Source organism: Brienomyrus brachyistius, unplaced genomic scaffold, assembly GCF_023856365.1.
Source record: "Brienomyrus brachyistius isolate T26 unplaced genomic scaffold, BBRACH_0.4 scaffold69, whole genome shotgun sequence".
Lineage (NCBI taxonomy): Eukaryota > Metazoa > Chordata > Actinopteri > Osteoglossiformes > Mormyridae > Brienomyrus > Brienomyrus brachyistius.
In genome coordinates, this window is record NW_026042344.1 from 661,703 (window position 1) to 680,563 (window position 18,861).

At 41.5% G+C, this 18,861-nt stretch overlaps 1 protein-coding gene across 1 annotated transcript in view; it reads right to left on the minus strand.

Annotated features, from left to right (window-relative positions):
- The window catches only part of LOC125725663 (collagen alpha-5(IV) chain-like), a 54,537-nt gene that overhangs the window by 27,292 nt on the left and 8,384 nt on the right, over positions 1–18,861 (minus strand). The window contains exons 2-15 of the mRNA XM_049002532.1: positions 11,798–11,857; positions 9,914–10,003; positions 9,564–9,608; positions 9,313–9,357; positions 8,796–8,858; positions 8,658–8,711; positions 8,381–8,407; positions 4,610–4,690; positions 4,031–4,093; positions 3,658–3,693; positions 3,100–3,141; positions 2,926–3,018; positions 2,227–2,280; positions 438–494 (exon numbers count right to left, since the gene is read on the minus strand). Of these exons, the coding sequence (XP_048858489.1) occupies positions 438–494; positions 2,227–2,280; positions 2,926–3,018; positions 3,100–3,141; positions 3,658–3,693; positions 4,031–4,093; positions 4,610–4,690; positions 8,381–8,407; positions 8,658–8,711; positions 8,796–8,858; positions 9,313–9,357; positions 9,564–9,608; positions 9,914–10,003; positions 11,798–11,857 (810 nt within the window). The remainder of the gene's footprint in view (positions 1–437; positions 495–2,226; positions 2,281–2,925; positions 3,019–3,099; positions 3,142–3,657; positions 3,694–4,030; positions 4,094–4,609; positions 4,691–8,380; positions 8,408–8,657; positions 8,712–8,795; positions 8,859–9,312; positions 9,358–9,563; positions 9,609–9,913; positions 10,004–11,797; positions 11,858–18,861) is intronic.

Sequence of the window (18,861 nt, forward strand, 5' to 3'; positions counted from 1 at the left end):
TCATGCTGCTCTGGTTACTGCCCTCCAGCTGCGTTTCTCGTTAGCACGCGTTTGTGGGACCCCTTTCTGGCCTTTCAGGGGGGCTGGGGCCAGATATTTATAATAAGGCTGCACTGTCCATCCTCATGACCTACAAACACTCCCCTAAACTAAATGCCCCCAAATACATCAAGCGGAATGCTACTCTCATAGTATATTATATAACGGAACTCCACTTGCTGCAAGGCAGCTGCTGAGCTGGTGTCAAACCAAGCATCGGTGAGGGCTCATTTTCTCCAGCGTGCATGGTGCACCCCCCGGTACACAGGTCCCTTAGCCAGGCATGGTCACTTCGCACCCCACCTTCCAGCAAACAAGTCCCTTACCCGGACGCTGTCGCCTTACACACACTCCCCCAGCACACAGGTCCCTTATTCGGATGTGGTCACTCCACTTACCCTTTTCCCTGCTTCTCCAGGCTCCCCCTTCATGCCTTTCGGACCACCAGGTGGACCCTGAGAAGACGGGAAACCTCAGTCGAAAACAAAGCTCACTCCTCATCAGTACTTTGATGCACATTAAAACACGTATACCTCAAAATTAATGTAACAAGTGAAACACTGTGCAGGAAGATGTAATATGCACCATATTAGGTTTGTTTTCCCTGACAGAAGCTGAGAGGTTTCATGTAAATATGAAATATCTACAATTACTTCAGGAACAAATGCAGAGAGAAATAATTAATAAAGGCTTAATTCTTTATCTTTATCTAAATCTTAATGTAAATTTGTTTGTACGGAGCTGGAAAGGGCTGATATTTTTTACGTTCTCACCTCCTGATATGATGATTGAGGATGTGGCCGCTCGGCTAACATGACATTCCAGACCAGAGGTCTCATTTATAACCGTTGAGTACGCACAAAACAGGACCTAAAAGATGCGTATGCCTCTTTCTACGCAAACGTTGTGATCTACAGAAACAAACTTGACAGCAGAATGTGCGCATATGTACACCAAATCTGATCCATGTGTGCGAACATTTTGGAGAAATTTTGGAGAAACTCTTTGGGTAAAGAGGGTGAGAAAAACCGTGAGTGGCATCAGTACATAAATAATAATTCCTAGTGCTATTGAGTCATACACCGTACATTTAATTTCACTTATTCAGTCACATATTTATAATAGTGAATAAAAATATGCGTAAAACATATAATCCGATTCAAATCTTAACTTAATCTACATTTTTCATCTATGTGCCGCAGTTGTTGAAATGTAAATGGATAAGTGGTGGTCGTGATCATCACGATCAATTGGACACAGTGTGAAACAGTCTCATTGCTGAAAACACATAAATACCATGATCTTATTCATGCACAACATACCATAATGGATGTGCTGGCATTGTTAGACGATTATGCCGATGGCAGAATTAGAAGGGAACAGGTGTTCATAGACCATGAAGATTTTAGCCCATGATGATGACTGGCTCATAAGCCGATTTAGATTACCTAGATGTGTGCTTTTAGAGCTATGTGCTGAACTGGGTCCAATGTTAGAGAGACCAATCCGATGGAACCGCGCAATCCCAGTACAAATAAAGGTACTGATGACCCTGGGGTTCCTTGCAACTGCCTGTTACCAGCGGGAATTAGGTATATGTTATAATTAACAATAAAGTTGTGAATTTGTCCTAAAGCTTGTTTAGGAAATACAATAATACTCTAATTATGTTTAATTGCATTTTAAGTTTAGTCACTGCCTTTCTGTTTGTCACCCCACTACTGTGACCATCAAACAAAATATTTTTTCTGCTTTCCACTTCACCCACAAGCACATCTATCTCGGTTTCAGAAAAAAATTCTCTTTTTACTTTTCACCTCGGTTGACTTGATGCCATGAGTTTTTCCAGTTTACGTTGGAGGCTTAAATATGCATGAGGTGATTTGTATTGACCATTAATGGTTGAACGGGGGCATGTGGAGGGCATAATATGCTGCAAATCCACGTGTGCATAATCGCAGGTAGAGTGCAATTAATAAAGCGTATATCGCGTGCAGGTGTGCGTGCGCACGTTTTTATAAATCTGATTTTTTTCTTTGCTTACGTCATTTTCGTCTTTTGAGCGCCATACACTTTCAGTATGAGTTCCACTTAAAGTTTTATAAATCAGACCCCTGATCTGCTGCTTTTATATGACTCTGCATACTTCTCAGGCAAGATCTTCAAACACACATTACAGACACTTACAGCAGGTCCAGGCAGACCAGGCTGTCCAGCTGGGCCAGGTGATCCCTGACTCCCCTGAGAGGTACACAACAGGAAAACAAATGCATTAGCGAAGAACTGTAATGTTCCTATCTTGGTCCAACTATTACTATGGAGGCATCTACTGGGGTTAAAAATGCAGTAATTGGTTCACCCCCCCCCCCCCCCCCTTTTATGGCACTGATCGGGATGTATCTGGATCGCGTTTTAACGTTGCGCTGTTCATCAAATTACCATACGAATGCGATTTAAATATGTGGAAATGACGCTATTTAGAATGCAAATAGAGATCTTCAGGTTAGGGTGGTACTACACGCCCCCGATGCAGGTAAAACAAAGAAATGTGACATGGTTTACTTTTTTGCTCATTTAACCTCATTCTAAAAAACTTTAATACTTCCGACAATGGACATTTTAAAAAGAAAACAGATTACGGATTTAGTTAGTGGTTTTTTATGTTTCTACAATAAGATTTCAGCAAGTTATGAACTGAAATATACGAGAAAGATACACGGCATCGAGGACGATGCGTCGACTCCAGAGGGTTAAGGTTGGTGACCCTGCATGAAAATTTGTCCCAGATAATACCAATATCGTATAAAACATACTCCTAATGGACAGTGAAACAGGCTGTGTCTGTCGGATGGATTCAACGGTCACTGCTTTAGCCCGCTCACGTACCTTGTCTCCTTTCTGGATCTCAGACCTGCCTGGCCGCTTCTGTTCTCTGATGGTGCCTGGAGGCCCTGGCTGCCCCGGGGTGCCCTGTTCACCCTGTCATACGCAAAAATAGTGTTACCAGTGCCGACAGCAGTCCACAGGACATCAACACTGAAGGCAGTTTGCTGATCCTACCTTATCCCCTTTAGATCCTTGGAAGTTTAAGCCCATATTACCCTGTATAAAAATAACAGGTTAGAAAAAGCAGTGAATGCCTGTCCAGTGGCAGGTGGGTCAAAGCAACTCACACCTGGGTCCCTGCTATACTATACTAGCTGCCTTGTGGTCCTTAGTGCCATGAGGGTTTCACTCACGGCTCTAGAGCAACATCTACTGGCATCTGGGTGCTATGAAAAGAGTGCCAAACTAGTGAACAGGTGATGTATAGGAATGAAGACATTTTAATTTGTCACCATTCTTGGACCTGGACTGTTGTTAAAAGCGCTATATAAATAAAATTGAATTGAATTGAATCTTGATTGATGTACCCTTCCAAGTGTCCTGTGCTTCCTGGCTATGGCTTTGGATTGCTGCACTCTAAATTAAATAGATACATACATCTGCAAATAGATGCACACCTTATGGATGACTGAATAACCAGTATTGCTTAGCAGAATGAGCAGCAGTTAGTTCAAAGGCTTGCACTGTACATCTACATCTGATTCCATTAAATTAGCAAAGCAGCAAATGTACCTTTGGCCCTGGAGGACCAGGGGGTCCCGGAAGCCCCTGAAAAAAATATAAAAATAATAAACAATATGAAATAACAACGGAGGCAACCAGTGAAGACCAAATGCAACTTCATGAACCAATTGCTGCATTTTTAACCCCAGTAGATGGCGCTCTCTGTTCCAAAAAGAGGTCATAGCTCAGAGCTCATACCCTAGAGCAAACCAATCTAGTGAGGTAAAAAATACAGCAAATGATTCATGAAGTTTCATTTGGCCATCACTAGAGGCAACACACAGGCGTGTTTATCCTGTAGAGACATGGACTCTGCTTAATGCTGTTTATTTGTGGTAGCAAAGTTTGTTAATGCTAGGAGGTTGTACCAAGTAAGACATACCACAAAGCCTTTTGGACCAGGGGGGCCAATCGTGCCAACCAATCCCGGATGTCCTTCAGTTCCCTGTGAGAAAAAGAGGCAGGTGATCCATAATGTAACTGAACTCTGCACGATATCCTCACAGGAGCTATATTTTGAAATAACCACAATCACTAATGGTCATAACCAGCAGGAACAATACAATTGCATTAACATGCGTGGCGGCTGCCAAAATGTTACCACATTTCACTACTACACAAGAGTAAAAAAGTAAGTTTTAAATTTACCATTAATATCAGTATTGTTAAAATACTGAAGATGCAGCTTAGTATTAATATCACTACTGTCAATACGCTGAATAGGGTATCAGACTTGCTGGCATAAAAAAAAAAGGCAAAATAAAAAAAAACAAACTAGTCTGCTAAATTAAACTAAATACAGAATGTAAATATGCCTGTATTAATGCCATGACGGCCAGTGCCAATTCATACCTGTACATATTTTTACCTCGAGTTATCTAAGTTTCTCTCACTGCTCTTTATGTTCCTGCCTGCTTAAGTGACACAATGACTGAAAGGTTATTCCCAGCTTTGGGCTTACAGGAATGCCAGGAAGGCCCACAAATCCTGGCTCCCCCATGTCCCCCAAGGTGTTGGCGCCAAAGATCTCGGCAGAGTCGCCCTGCAGGGACGAAAACGGCGGTCAAACATGCTCTGAAGTAGAATGAATGCACACCGAAAATTACCAAATTCATTATAGTTTAATGTCCTGAACCTTTAATATCACAGCATATCCATATTAAAATTTGGTTGAGCATTTTGTAACCCATAAACGATATATATCTCATGTTCATTTAACCCCTGAGACTTTACACAAACAAGTCAGGTTAAGCACCCAGATCAAAGGTCCAATACCTGAAATTTGTTCCTGAGCCCCTAAAGCAGTGTTTCTTAATCTGGTCCTTAGAAACGCACAGTCCGTCCAAGATTTTGGAGGAAGCAAAAACGCGGGCTGTCTGGCAGGGAGCAAAAAGGTGGGCTGTCTGGCAGGGAGCAAAAAGGTGGGCTGTCTGGCAGGGAGCAAAAACGCGGGCTGTCTGGGTGTTCCTGAGGATCTGCTTGAGAAACACTGGCCTAGGGGCACCACCACTGTCCTACTGTAGCCTCTGCTATATGACTGCACAGATGTAGCCGAATGAATGCTTTAATACTTCTGCTTGTTATAACTAAAGACAAGGCCTTTCTGCTTCCTCCTGGAATTCTGGCACTCGACAATTAAAGTATATGTTTGCATAAATGTATGAATTAAGATCATGTTAAAGATTTAAAAAAAAAAAAAAAAAAAGATTATTAAGAATATAAAACAACATTACCAAACCAAGAGTCTGTACTAGATGAACTTATCACTATTCAAGGCAAAGCATTGTGTGTGTGCGCGCGTGTGTGTATGTGAAAAAATCAGGACATCCATTGAATATTAAGTATTTCATTAAGAAACATCAACATATCAATAATAAATTTTGTTTCAAATTATATTTGTAGATAAAGGTGATCTGACTCTTATTTGACTATCCCTGCCAGCCCCTGAAGGATGGGCTCCCCCTTTGAGTCTGGTCCCTCCCAAGGTTTCTTCCTTCTAGGGAGTTTTTCCTTGCCACTGTCGCCTATGGCTTACTCACGGGGGGCTTTGGGTGGGGATGCTGTAAAGCGCTTTGAGACAATGTAATGTTGTGATAATGCGCTATACAAAAATAAATTTGTTGTTGTTGTATCTGCCTATGCAAAAACAAAAAAAATCACTTAACTAAAGAAATTAAGTAAGATGCCAATTCCTACTGAGGAAAAAAGTTTGGACTCCCTCACATCCATCACTATTTTAAATGCCTAGAATTAGATTCTGTTGCACCACATCAGGTGAAAATGATTAGAACATTTTTTCTTGATTAGAGCTTTTTTTGGAGTCTTATTTAAACCACAGACATTTAGCTTGGTTTGCTCTTGATTGTTGAAATGAGTGGAATCACCATGTGAGATCCAAAGAGCTCTCTGAGACCTTCAGAAAGAAGATAGAGGCATATGAGTCTGGGAAGGGATATAAAAAGATCTCAAGAATATTCTAGTTTTGAATGAAATATAGTTTTGAATCAGCCAATCCACTGTCTGGAAAATAATTTACGTGAATAATTTAAGTGAAGAACATTTAAAACAATTGTCAACATGACTAGGTCAGGCTGACCTAGCAAGTTCAGTCCAAGAGCAAAATGTTGAGCCGTTCTAAAGTGACTGAATCCCTCCTGCAGTAGGTTGTCCAGATGAAGGTCAAAGGGAAGACCCTATCAGCCATAGCAAGAGAAGTTGGTCTTTCAAAATCTGTGATTTCTAGAATATTGCACCTTTACAATGTCACAAACTCATTCAAGTCCCCCAAGAAGGGTAGTCGTCCCTGAAAGACAAATGTAAGAGAGGACAGGATAATGTGGAGAATGTCAGTGGGGAATTGTTTCAACACTGCAGCTGGACTTGCTCCCCAATTGTGCTTAACGGGGTAAGGATCTGGTTCATCAAACGTCTCAATATTTAAGAGCATTTGGACTGACAGCTGTCATGACCTGTTCGTTGGCTCCTCATGTGTGCCACGCCCCCTGCTTACCCACGTGTGCTTCCCTGATTGTATTCAGCCCCATCTGATTATGTTGCTCAGTCCTGTCCTATTTAAGTCCTGGTCTTGCTTGTCTCCCCTGTCTGTCATTGATGTTAGTGAATGTTCGTGCTTCGTCTTGTGAATAAACCCCAGTTTGACCCGTTTCCCGCCTGCCTGCTCGTTCCTGATCGCTCGCGCTGCCTGTGCGATCCTCCCGTTCAGCTCGTCGCGTGACAACAGCCTACTCTGCAGTGACCAAAACTCTCGTATGCAGGAAGAATCAGAAGGCTACAGTGCAAAGTTCACAGGCTGGTCCAAAGTTCACTTTAGTGATGAAAGCAGGTTTAATTTAGTTGGGTCTAATGGGAAACATTATGTTTGTCATACAACTGGGGAAAGACTGAACCCCAAGGATAGAGGAGGATAAAGTCAGTGAAAGGGGGAGAAGGAAGTGGAAGGAGTTGGGCGTCTTATACAGCTACATGGCAGAGTGAATGCAAATGTTTATCAGAACCTTCTCCAACATGTGGTTCCTTACCTGCATTCATCACTGAATCACCCATCAATTTTCATGTAGGACAATGCCCCCGTCATACAGTAAAATGGGTAGCAGTTCCATGAAACTGATAACAGAAATTATGAAATGGCCAGCCCGGAGTCCTGATCTAAACCCAATAGAAAACCTCTGGAAAATCCTTGGCAACAACGTTACGACTAAGAAACCCACTGCAGTCACTGAACTGTGGAGGAGACTGCAAGAAGAGTGGACCAAAATCAGAGCTGAATAATACACACACACACACACACACACACACACACACACACACACACACACACACACACACACACACACACACACACACACACACACACACACACACACACATATATATATATATATATATTAGGGCTGGACGATTTATCGATTTCAAATCGAAATCACCATTTGAAACAAGGCGATTAGCAAGTCCCAAAGGCTGCGATTTAGGATATACATTATACAGCACGTCGGACCCAGGGTTTAAAACTGCTGTGAGAATAGTTTTACAAATTCATGCCGTACTCCCTATGTGACACTCATTCTCACCAATCACAAGCGCCGTGCTTCTTGCGTGCCAGTCATGCTCACCAATCAGAAGTGATCTAAGAAGGCGTATCGGCCCACAAACAGCAAGCACGTGAAACCCAAGGAAAATGTTACATTCGTGGCGCGGAAAAAATACTGATTCCACTACTGAGTTATAAGTGAATTGCCTTCCTATTTCATGGTCCGAGATTGTTTCATAAAGGTCCTATTATTAATAGACCCAGAGAGCTCCTTTTAAACACCAGCTATGTTTTTGTTAATGGGCAATAGCATTAGGATACCGCTAGCCCATCAAAACAACAATGAGATAGTCAGTAATTCTCACAGCAGCAGAGTCCCCCAAAAAAGCCGTAAAACCCATAATACAGTCATGTTTATGTCATATGTTTTTGTGCTTATTCATTTAAGTATTTCCAAAGATTAATCTTAATCCCACAACAGTAATAAAATAAAAGCCTTGCTTCAATAACAGCAGCTAACAACACTCGAAAAGCAGTAATGTACATAACAGAGTAGCTGTTCTGTCCTGAAACTGTAAAGCTGGAAATTTTTAAATGTAGTATGCATTTTATAAAAGCTGCTTATCCTTCATATATAATAATATATTATATATATATATTTCTCAAATATTTTTTTTTACTTGCCTTGAATCCAGGTATACCAGGTGGACCCTTAGGGGAAAAATACTTGGTTACTTGATTACATTCAGGTTAAAGTGGACTTTCTGCTGGATTTACATCTTGAAATAGAATTTCAAAAATTTCTAAATCTTATTAATGTTATATAGCCAGTTAGTCACCAAGGCTTCACCTCAAAGTAATCTGCTGGACAAATGACGTCCTGGACATAATTACTGTGTCACTGTCCTTATAAGCTGTACATCAGCATGTGAAGGGTGAAAGTGATGAGGGGACTACTCACCAAGTACCCCTGCAGGCCTGGATGACCAGGGTTTCCGGGAAATCCACGTTCTCCCTAAAGAAACACACCAAAACTGTAAGTAAACCCTACCCTCATTAAGCTGCACTACTACTCACTGCCTCACGAGGCGCTTCGCACCTTCGTTCCATTGCACCCTGGAGTTCCCCTGGGGCCCAGCGGACCATCCTGTCCTGGCAGACCCTGTTAAGGGGTGGATCCCAAACAGTAGTTAAAGAAGTGATCATGGGCAGCACTCCATTCATGCTCAAATGTGCCAGTCATTATCAGTTTTCAGCTAACAGCGTTAATCCCTCCTGCTCCCCTTCACTGTAATATGTATAAACTAGTGTTTTTCCTTATGCCTAGTGGCCTGGGAGGTGCCTTAACCATTAGACCCTACAAGATAAACGATGTCCCCTGGCAAGCCTTAACTCCTACCCCAACTTATCACACTTTCCATCACGGCTGCAAGGGCAAGCAGCCCTTTGGAGATACTTACTATGTGCTGTCAGTCCTATTCTGATCCCAGCCTGCCCTCCATCTAAAGGAGAGTGTTTCCCCCCCAGATAAAGATCCATTGCCTGCCCGGCCATGTTTCACATGGATCAGCCCACTGTCCAGGCCTGCGTTACGGACACGCATTATGGACACGTACCGGGATTCCTGGTGTTCCTGGGAATCCAGGCAATCCTGGCGGACCCTGAAAATACAGTGTTAAACTCTTTGCTTAGGGGAATAGAAAGCATGCTGCCAGTGTGTGATCAAAACAAGCTTTGATTCTCACATGATGGATCTTGATAACCCATGAGAAGCCTTAGACGTGAAGACTGAAGTATGAAGCTTATAGCGTATAGGATACAATTCCATCCATTTCACTAAGAGAGGGATTTCCAGCAAAGAACTCACCCTAGTCCCCTTCGGCCCAGCTGGCCCAGTGGACCCATCACTGCCCTGAGGGAGAACAAGTACAACTCAAATTACATTCACTATGCTTTTGACATCAATCATTAATTTCAGACATACTGGTGAACAACTTGATGTCTTATCTGGATCAGAAGGTCCTCATAAGAAAACTCACAAAAAAAAAAAACGAGCCTAGTGCATTCATGATGGCGTTTCTCTGTACCACCCTGAATATCTTATCTGTTGATACTACTCAGTGTGGAGGCAGAGAACAAAGATGAAGATGGTGGTGAGAGAAAAGCAGGACCAGGGGTTACCGTCGCCCACATTCAGATGGCTGGGGATTCCCTTACTTTTTCTCCTCTTGGTCCCATGTGTCCCTCTGGGCCTGGGAATCCCGCCATCCCTGGCTGACCCTCAAGCCCTGGAAAGCCCATTTCACCCTGTCAAAAAACAAGACCAGTCACACAACAACTAAGAATATCTGTCAGATTACCTTACCTGTACTTTAACTTTTCTACATTTACATGCTGTATTTGTAATTCTGCTGATTAGTGACGGGGAAATTTGGAATAAAAATAATAAACTGGATTTTCAATCTGACTTCGAGGCATAACGTGTTATAAATTTGCAGAAACACTGGAAAAACACCAACATGACACATAGTGCCACCAAGAGAAATGTTTTAATGGGAAATGTGTAGGAAAACAGGAGGCATACTAAAGCCAGGAGACAAGCTAATGTGATGCATAGCGCCAGAGTGCAAATTACCCCTCCATAATAGGGGGGTGCTGCCTTCATAACACTTTTATGACGATTATGGTCCCCTACCACGTCAATACGGATAGTCGCCACCAGGATGAATGTTAAGAGTGCAAGATGCGCTAGGGGTGTTTACTAACATGCAACACGTGGTCATGGTCAGGACATGCGACAAAATGAGAATCAATACAGAAGATCTCATTATCCTTATCCCTATCCAAAAGAATCTGCTTTTGATAACTCCCATGAATTATCTTAGAAACTGGATACTAGTAAAAGTAATAAGCCTATACTGTACATTTACAAACAGCTTAAAGCCTGCTTTATAAAAAATGGTCTATTTTGAAGACCTGGTGGTAAGAGTCAAGACCCAACTCCCTGTTTCTCAGATCACTTTCCTTCATACACATTAACAGTTTTCAAAACTGCACCTATACTTTTAGTGCAATGTTCTGTAGCTCTTAACACTATTTCCTACTTACTCTTCTTTTGCCACCAAAAAAGTGTCTGATGGCTCCATCTTTCCCTTTCCTCATAGTGTGTCTACGAATAAAATCTAATCTATATTTAACAAAACAATATCTGATGAAGCTTCTAAAAATGCCCATAAATATGAAATTGTGGAATGCAGAATAAATACCACTAAAATTCAAATAATAAGGCTTATTATTTGCTAGCTATTTTTTTTATGTTGCCCCTATAGGTTTCACTGATAGTAATGTTTTTTTCAGAGCATAAAGACCTTCTTATGCATCAACATTAACCTAATAACAAACCACAATGTATTCATGATAAAATGAGAATGAAAACAGAGGGAGTTCATCTCCTTGGAAAATGATCATGATCGATTTTACCTCACCAAAGAAACCTGGTTTAAATAGAGAACTCAACTTATCTTGCTAGTTAACGTAACTAACATTGATTGGACTGGCCTCAGAAGGACAATGGGAAATAATTCAACTTATAAAGACATCAGCTTGCATTAGTAGGTGAAACACTTAAACGAATAAATGAAGGTTGTAAAATAACACATTTTCAACAAGCTAAACTTCTGCTGGCTACTTACATTTACCAATGCACAACAAACAGTACCATGACAGACAAACACAATGAACAGGTCACTCAATGAGAATGAATGACGCAACCGACTGGCTAAGCTGCTTCTAGCGCTGAGGTGGTTAAAATGGTACAGGCCAAATTAGGGGTGTTTGAAATCTTTTTACATAAAAATTCCAATAAAGGTGAGGCTCTTTTTTCTTTTTAAACAAAGGGAAAATGTTAGGACCCCACCCCAAACTGCTATTTTTGTGTCTTTGGTGGGGGTGGGGGGGGTCTGGGTCTTGATTGGGGGGTGCAGTACTCCCCGTGATTAGAACCATGCATAGCGCTACAAAATAAAATGCTAGCATGGGAAATGTGTAGGACAGCATGCTAAAGCCAGGAGACATGCGCATCATTTCAAGGGAGACACTCACCTTGACTCCTTTCAAGGCGCTACAATCACATATCGCTCCTGGTGCACAGCCATGGCAGGCCTGGTGATGGACAGACAAGAAGAGCCATGATCAGAGAGACAACCAAGTACACATCACGCTTTCATTTTTACATGGACTGGTGTTAACTGATCTTTATTCATCATCACAAATGCTGTAGCATACGCTGCACAGTGGTGGTCTCATTGATCCCTGTAACCACAAAATACTGTGTCCATAGTAATTAGTATAAAAACAGTGGTCCTTTTAACATAGGCCTTTGAAAACCTATGACCAGCGTCTGTCGCCACTGTATTGTACAGCAGGAGCCCCGTATTTGCGGTTTCAGTTTACCGTGATCTGGAAAAAAAAGAAGAAAATTTCCAGAAATGGTTCAAACCCAATTGCCAATTGCCCTAATTGAGTACAAGTTGTGACCCAGTGAGTACCCACAATAGGCTAAGATATTTTTAGCAAATAAATTGTTCTGATTACAGGTTATGTACAGGTACATGATAGAATATTTTTCATTGTAAAATGTCTAACAGTAGCCAATGCTTTTTCATTGTTCCTTTATCATTTGAGGGGTATGAAAAGCATGATTTTCTTTGCTTCTTCATTCCTTAATACATTTTTTCTATATCATCTCTTGAGTATTAGTACAGTGAGAATAATTTCAGACCATTTGGGTAATACAGGAATAATTAAAAAAGTTAATTAGCAACATTCAGCTGTTAGTTTCAGTATTAAGGCAGATTTCATACATTCTTCACAAAGATTTTAAATACAATCGTGAGTGCAGCTTCTCAGTGTGATGCTTGGGGGTGATATTTACATTCATTAGGCCAATTGCATCAAAGAAGAATTATCCAATCAGGTGAGTCCTAGCCATAACAAAATGGCAGCAAGAAGCTCCTATCTGCTATACAACACTGTGCATTTCTGTTAAACACATTCTGCTGTGGGCACAAAAATTTTCAGAAGGAATAAAAGTATGATGAAAACAAACCAAAATATAAATGAATTCCAGTTACCATAAACTGGACATGGTCAGAACCTTTCAACAAACCATTTAATTTGGTTTAAATGCTGCAAATGACTAAACTATCATTTCTGCCTTAGAACTGGAAATTAAATGCACAACATGTCCTAATAACATTCCAAACACATTCCAAACGAATTCTTAACAAAACACACTTCTCAAACATTCGAAAGCTAAAACGTAGCCAAGACCAGGGTACACCCAAGTTTTTTCCTCTCATTTCCTATACATAATGGAATGGATTTGTGCTCAATCCATGCAGCCATTAACTATTTAAATAAAACGTTTCCCCTACCATTATATTAGGGGGGCGCCAGGGTTTCAGTTTCAATCATTGTCCATCCCCTTTAGGCCCTGAGGCTAAGCGAGCTGTGAACCACTGATCTATAGGGAAGCATAGGGTGCAGCATTTTGAGAATGTGTAAACTGAAAGAAATTATTTACGAAAACTCACATCTAAAATAGAACAATAATTTACTATAAAAATGCACAATATAAAAATAGATGTTTCTGTGCTACATAATATACCAAATAAAATGTTATATTCAACAAGAACAAGTAAAAGTGGAAACTACTTCAACTCTGCATGTGTACAGGACAAATTGTACAGGCAGTATATCTGAGTCTGCATTGCAGATGTTTTTCTAATGAAAGAGAGAAACTGGCCCTTGTAGGCTGGAGTCACAGAGACCTGTAAGCCCGTGGAGGAGGAGTCACAGCTCTGGAATGCTCCATCTTCTCCTCTGCGCTCCTCCAGGGCTCGCACCTCTTTATCTGTGTGCAATGTTAATGTCACAGACAAAGACCAACGCTGCACCAAACACCCAGATGTGGATAAATTTTCTACAGGACAAAAGCAAACTTTATAAAATACTGGATCTGCAAACCAACAATGATCATCATCCTCCATTTATAAATGTTTGAAAATAGGAATCTTGAGAAAGCAACATGGTTATATTTGCTGTCACCAATACCAACATCAGCCTATTAAAGGTTTAACAGTTTCCTCATCAGTGCCTTTGCAGGAGAAGTCCATGGTAATCCCAGGAGTTTCTCCACAAGAAATGCCCCAATAAAGAATATTCGGGAATTCTGCCAGGATGGGGAGCAGGAAGGAGGTTTGCTGCTGGGCTTGAGGGTGAGAAGCTCCTGTCAGAACCGCCATGGCCTCTGTAACCTAAACCTCCACGCTGTAGCTCTGCCTCACTCCCACGCAAAACAGGGCTTCACATCACCACTATAATGGGAATTGCAGCATTTCATCGCTATCATCATGGGAAACTTCTCCGCTTCATGGAGTAGAGAAAACAGTTTAAACATGTTTTTCCATTAAATAAGATCAGATTTAACATTTACATAAGGGATGCTACCAGTTTATCGATCTTGTTGACACGCAATGCCATGCTAACTCACACTTACAGTGGCAGTAAATTAAAAGCAAAATATCCATGAAAAATCACCACTGGAATCAAAACTGGCATCAACTGCAGCCCTTGGAGACACTTTAGAAGTGATGTCACTGTTGGGCCCCTGACTAAGGCCCTTAATCCCAACTGCTGCAGGGACTGGCTGCTTTTTCAACTGTACATCACTTGGGATAAAAGCTAAATAAATACACTGCAAATGAGACTTGGATCATTTCCATAAGAAGTCTGCACAGGAATATTTTGTATGGTAGTTGGGGGGAAAAAAATTACAGAAAAAACAAAACTTTCTTGGTATGCTAATTGATAACAATGCGGAAAAATACTAAAGCTTTTTAAAGTAAGTATGAAAAAGTCTTACACTACACTGGAATAATTCAGCTAGTTACTCTGGCCATGTGCTGTGATCTCCCTGAAGCTGCTAAGCGGTCTCTGGGCCATCTGTGGAAAGACAAAGCAGGCCAGCCCCGCTCCCTAACCCCATTATTAACCCCATATCCTTATGTCATGTCTGCCACCGCCCCGGAGAACCTCCGCTCTGTTGTTTCAATCAACAGGCAAGAACAGGCTCAGAATTACATTGGGGGTGGGGGGGGGTGGGGGGGTGGGATATGACCCGGCTTGCCTGCAGGGCCCATAAGCGGGTTGGAGCATCCTTGTTTTAGCGTGTCACTCTCACACTGTGCGTCACGGAGAGCAAACCCATCCAGAGCTTCTCTGGTCATGTGCCCTACATCTCCAGTACTGCATATGTGGATAAATGACAGATTTCTGTGAGTTAGTGTATTCATGTCTGCTACAATGCACACGTGTAGAGTGTCAAGGGAGCAACCGACCGCTTGTAGGCAGCAGAAGCGCTCAAGCATTTCCACCGAGCAACAACGTCATTCCCATTAGGTAATGAAATTCAGAGCCGTTTTCCTAGCCTTGGTCATGAACAGATGACAGAATTACCTTGGTTCCAGCAATCCACACTATGGATTAACCATGCAGAACCTCTTTGATGTAAATCACTTACTGTACCAAGCATAGTCATTATTTCAGCATTCCTTGCACTGACATGCGCTCTTACACTTTTGTACAGTTATCAGTCACACAAGCATGTTGCATATATCTATCGGATTGTATTTGATAATTTTTTTACCTTAACTGTAAGTATCTACTGCATACATGTCGAGCTGTGATGTAAGTACACTGGAGAGCCAAATGACAGCCAGAGTCAGATTCTCTGTGTGTGTGGGCTTATTATGCTAAATGAACACTGAGCAGACAGCCAGGCCCCCAGCATTCAGAGGGCCTGAGAAGTGCGGTCGGCTTCATCCAAATGCCGACCACCACCACTGCCAGTGACACTATCACCCTGACGCCGTGCCCTCCAAGCCCTGGAGGTGCACATGACTCCCTCAGTTGCAGGGCAGCACAGGAATACCCACCCCTCACGAAAAGGCCAGCAGCACCACCAGTCCATAAGTAGCTGTGCTGACACAGGAATTCAGGCTGATAAAGCAGCAGGAGTAGCTTCCCCATCAGCCATTATTTAAAAGCCAAATTATTTACTTTAATGCCACTCCTATCACTTGATATATTATACAGTATACTGTAGATCATCATTTCATCCTTAACAATAACAGTAAACTATGATAATATTATTCGAAGGCAAGCTTGCAGTTTCGCAGATGGCAAGGAGACATTCTCAGATTTTATTTTAAAAAGTTCAAAACATCCAACTGGACAAGCAGAACCACCACGACGTGGAATCAAAAATTAGGTATATTTATTATTTCTTGGCCCTAAGACCCATGATGTATTTTTTATCATCTTTCCTTGTGGACAAATTTCTTATTAGCAGTCAAATCTCTGTGTAGCACCTTTGTCCCATCAGTGTCTAAGCAGCCACCTACACTTAAAGAAACAGATGCTTCAGACCAGATGGAGGTTCGCAGAGCATTAATAATAGTGAATTATTTTATTTCCGTGAACTCTGCATAGGCGTGGCATCATATTTATCGCTTTCTATAGCACAGTTTTTCATTTTTCATTCCATCTACCAATAAACTGTGAAAAGGATTTTATTGTTGCTACTTTTGTTGCATTTCAATGTGATGGGTGTGGGGCGCAGTGACATTCAGACTGATGGGCCATTGACAGTATGCAAACTCCTACAGGTGTGGGGACACCTATCTTATCAGTATTCACTGTGTAGGCCACTGACTTTGAGAAAAAGAGTGTCACAAACCACATAAAATTACAGAATGTCCTATTCACCTATGTGTAGCCAACCCCTATGTATATAAGCTTCAGAGCTCAAATGTCTTGGCTAGAAATGTTTATAATGTGGTTTTTTACAATTTCTCAGCATGTCTGAAAATAGGCTTTTGAAAAGTATATGTTTAAAGTTGATTTTAACTATCCATCCAGCCATTTTCCAAACTGCTTATCCTACTGGGTCGCGGGGGGGGGTACAGAGCCTATCCCGGAAGCAATGAGCACGAAGCAGGGAACAACCCAGGATGGGGGGCCAGCCCATCGCAGGGCACACTCACACACCATTCACTCACACATTTAGCAACTCCAATTAACCTCAGCATGTTTTTGGACTGTGGGGGGAAACTGGAGTACCTGGAGGAAACCCCACAACGACATGGGGAGAACATGCAAACTCCACACACGTGACTCAAACCTGGGTCCCAGAGGTGTGAGGCAACAGTGCTAACCACTGCACCACCATGCCTCCTCCTGATTTTAACTAAAAATAAAATAATCACATTCTAAATGATCTCAGATTATTGGTGCTGAGTTTGCGCTGAATAAAAGCACATGTAACACTTTAAATAAACATTTTTTAGATAAGTGAAATATTTTAAAAACATCAAGGCATGTCAGACTACCCCAACAAGACTTCAGAGGGTTAAAGTTTTACCTGCTGGAGTCAAGAACCAAAATCCTTATCAACAGAGAGCTTCTATTCTAAATATGCAAAACATGGGAAATTGTAGCTGAATTAGATTTTAGTACAGCTGTAATGGCTGTAATAATGAAAATAGAGCAGAGTTTTAAAAAAGCTATAGGGCAGTCCTAGTAGAACGACCAATCAGCAGTCATTAAAAAGTAGGGCTGCGGGATATTTCATGCGCATCACATTTGTCGGCATTGCATTGTGTCTGTTCACACAAGTCCTGGCAACACCACCAACTTATCTGAAACACTTCACTGTGGCCTGTACTATGAAGCGGGGTTACTGGCTTATCGGGGTAATTTGTCAGATTTAAGGTACCACAGTTTAAATGGACTTCATATTCGTTCAGTCACATTTTGCTCAGACTACCTTAAATACGACAAGTTACCCCAATAAACCAGTAATCCCACTTCGTAGTACAGGCCCCTGGTATATAAGTTTTATTTGGTTATTGTTTATTTTAGATAATTTCATCATCTCCTGTTTTATAAATATCACAGTGTCACATACAGATTTCACATATCGCAATGTGATATCGTGCACATATACACACACACACACACACATATATATATATATATATATATATACATATATAAAATCACCCAGCTCAGATAGTCCATATGCAAGGATATCAGTCCAATACGGGAGTTCAGTGTACGGCTTAAAGCTCTACGCCCACACAAGACAACCGTGTCTCTGATAGAATTAAACACCAACCAGATAAACAGTCGTCTACAGTAACAGGTGTGCAGACGTCTGGCAGAGCATCTATAACAACCCTCTCTGAGGTGTCACACATCAGATAGAAGCATCTGCTTGAAAAATATGTCAATCCTAATCTTCAGAGTGGTATGTGGTTAGCACACTGAGCCTGTGATCGGAAGGTCATCATTTCAAAGCTTGAAGTTGGCAGAGTGATGACACTGTTGGGCCCTTGAGCAAGGTCCTTTACCCCCAATTTCTCCAGGGACACCATGACCCTGATTTCTTTAAAAAATAAAAAAGAAAATACATTGAATTGGGTAACTACATAAACATAAAAAAAAAATTCTGATTAGTAAATACACCTGGAGATGAAACCTGACCATATTACTTCAAATATAAACAATGGAGAGATATTCTAACTACGTTCTTGCTAAACAACACACTTGAGCCTGGATCCCAGAATGCACAGCAACACAAAGGTCCATCACAGGGAACAGACACATTCATCAGAAACATTTTAGAAAGACTAAATGACACAAAATCCACAGGGACTGAGCAGTGGCTGGGCATGAAAACCCACGGGGCCACCATGTCACATATTTAAAGACAAGGTTGTCAAATTTCATCAAATGTTTGGAGTGAAATTACATGTGAGGCCAAACTTATCTCACAGTCAATCCGTGAGACTTGAGAGCCCTGCTTACCACATTCATTGGATCTTGCCAACTTCCACCTTTTATGCACTCCATCCGTGTGTGCCTCCATGTAATAATGTGCATGCAGTGGGATCACATGCAACTTATTTTGTAATTTACCTGGACACAACAAATGCTATTTTATGATTGGCTGGTATGTGGCTATTACCTTTGCATTACTCGGGAGAGCTATGAACTCGATGGAAAAGTCCACTCCGTATGCCTGCGCCCATCATGAATTA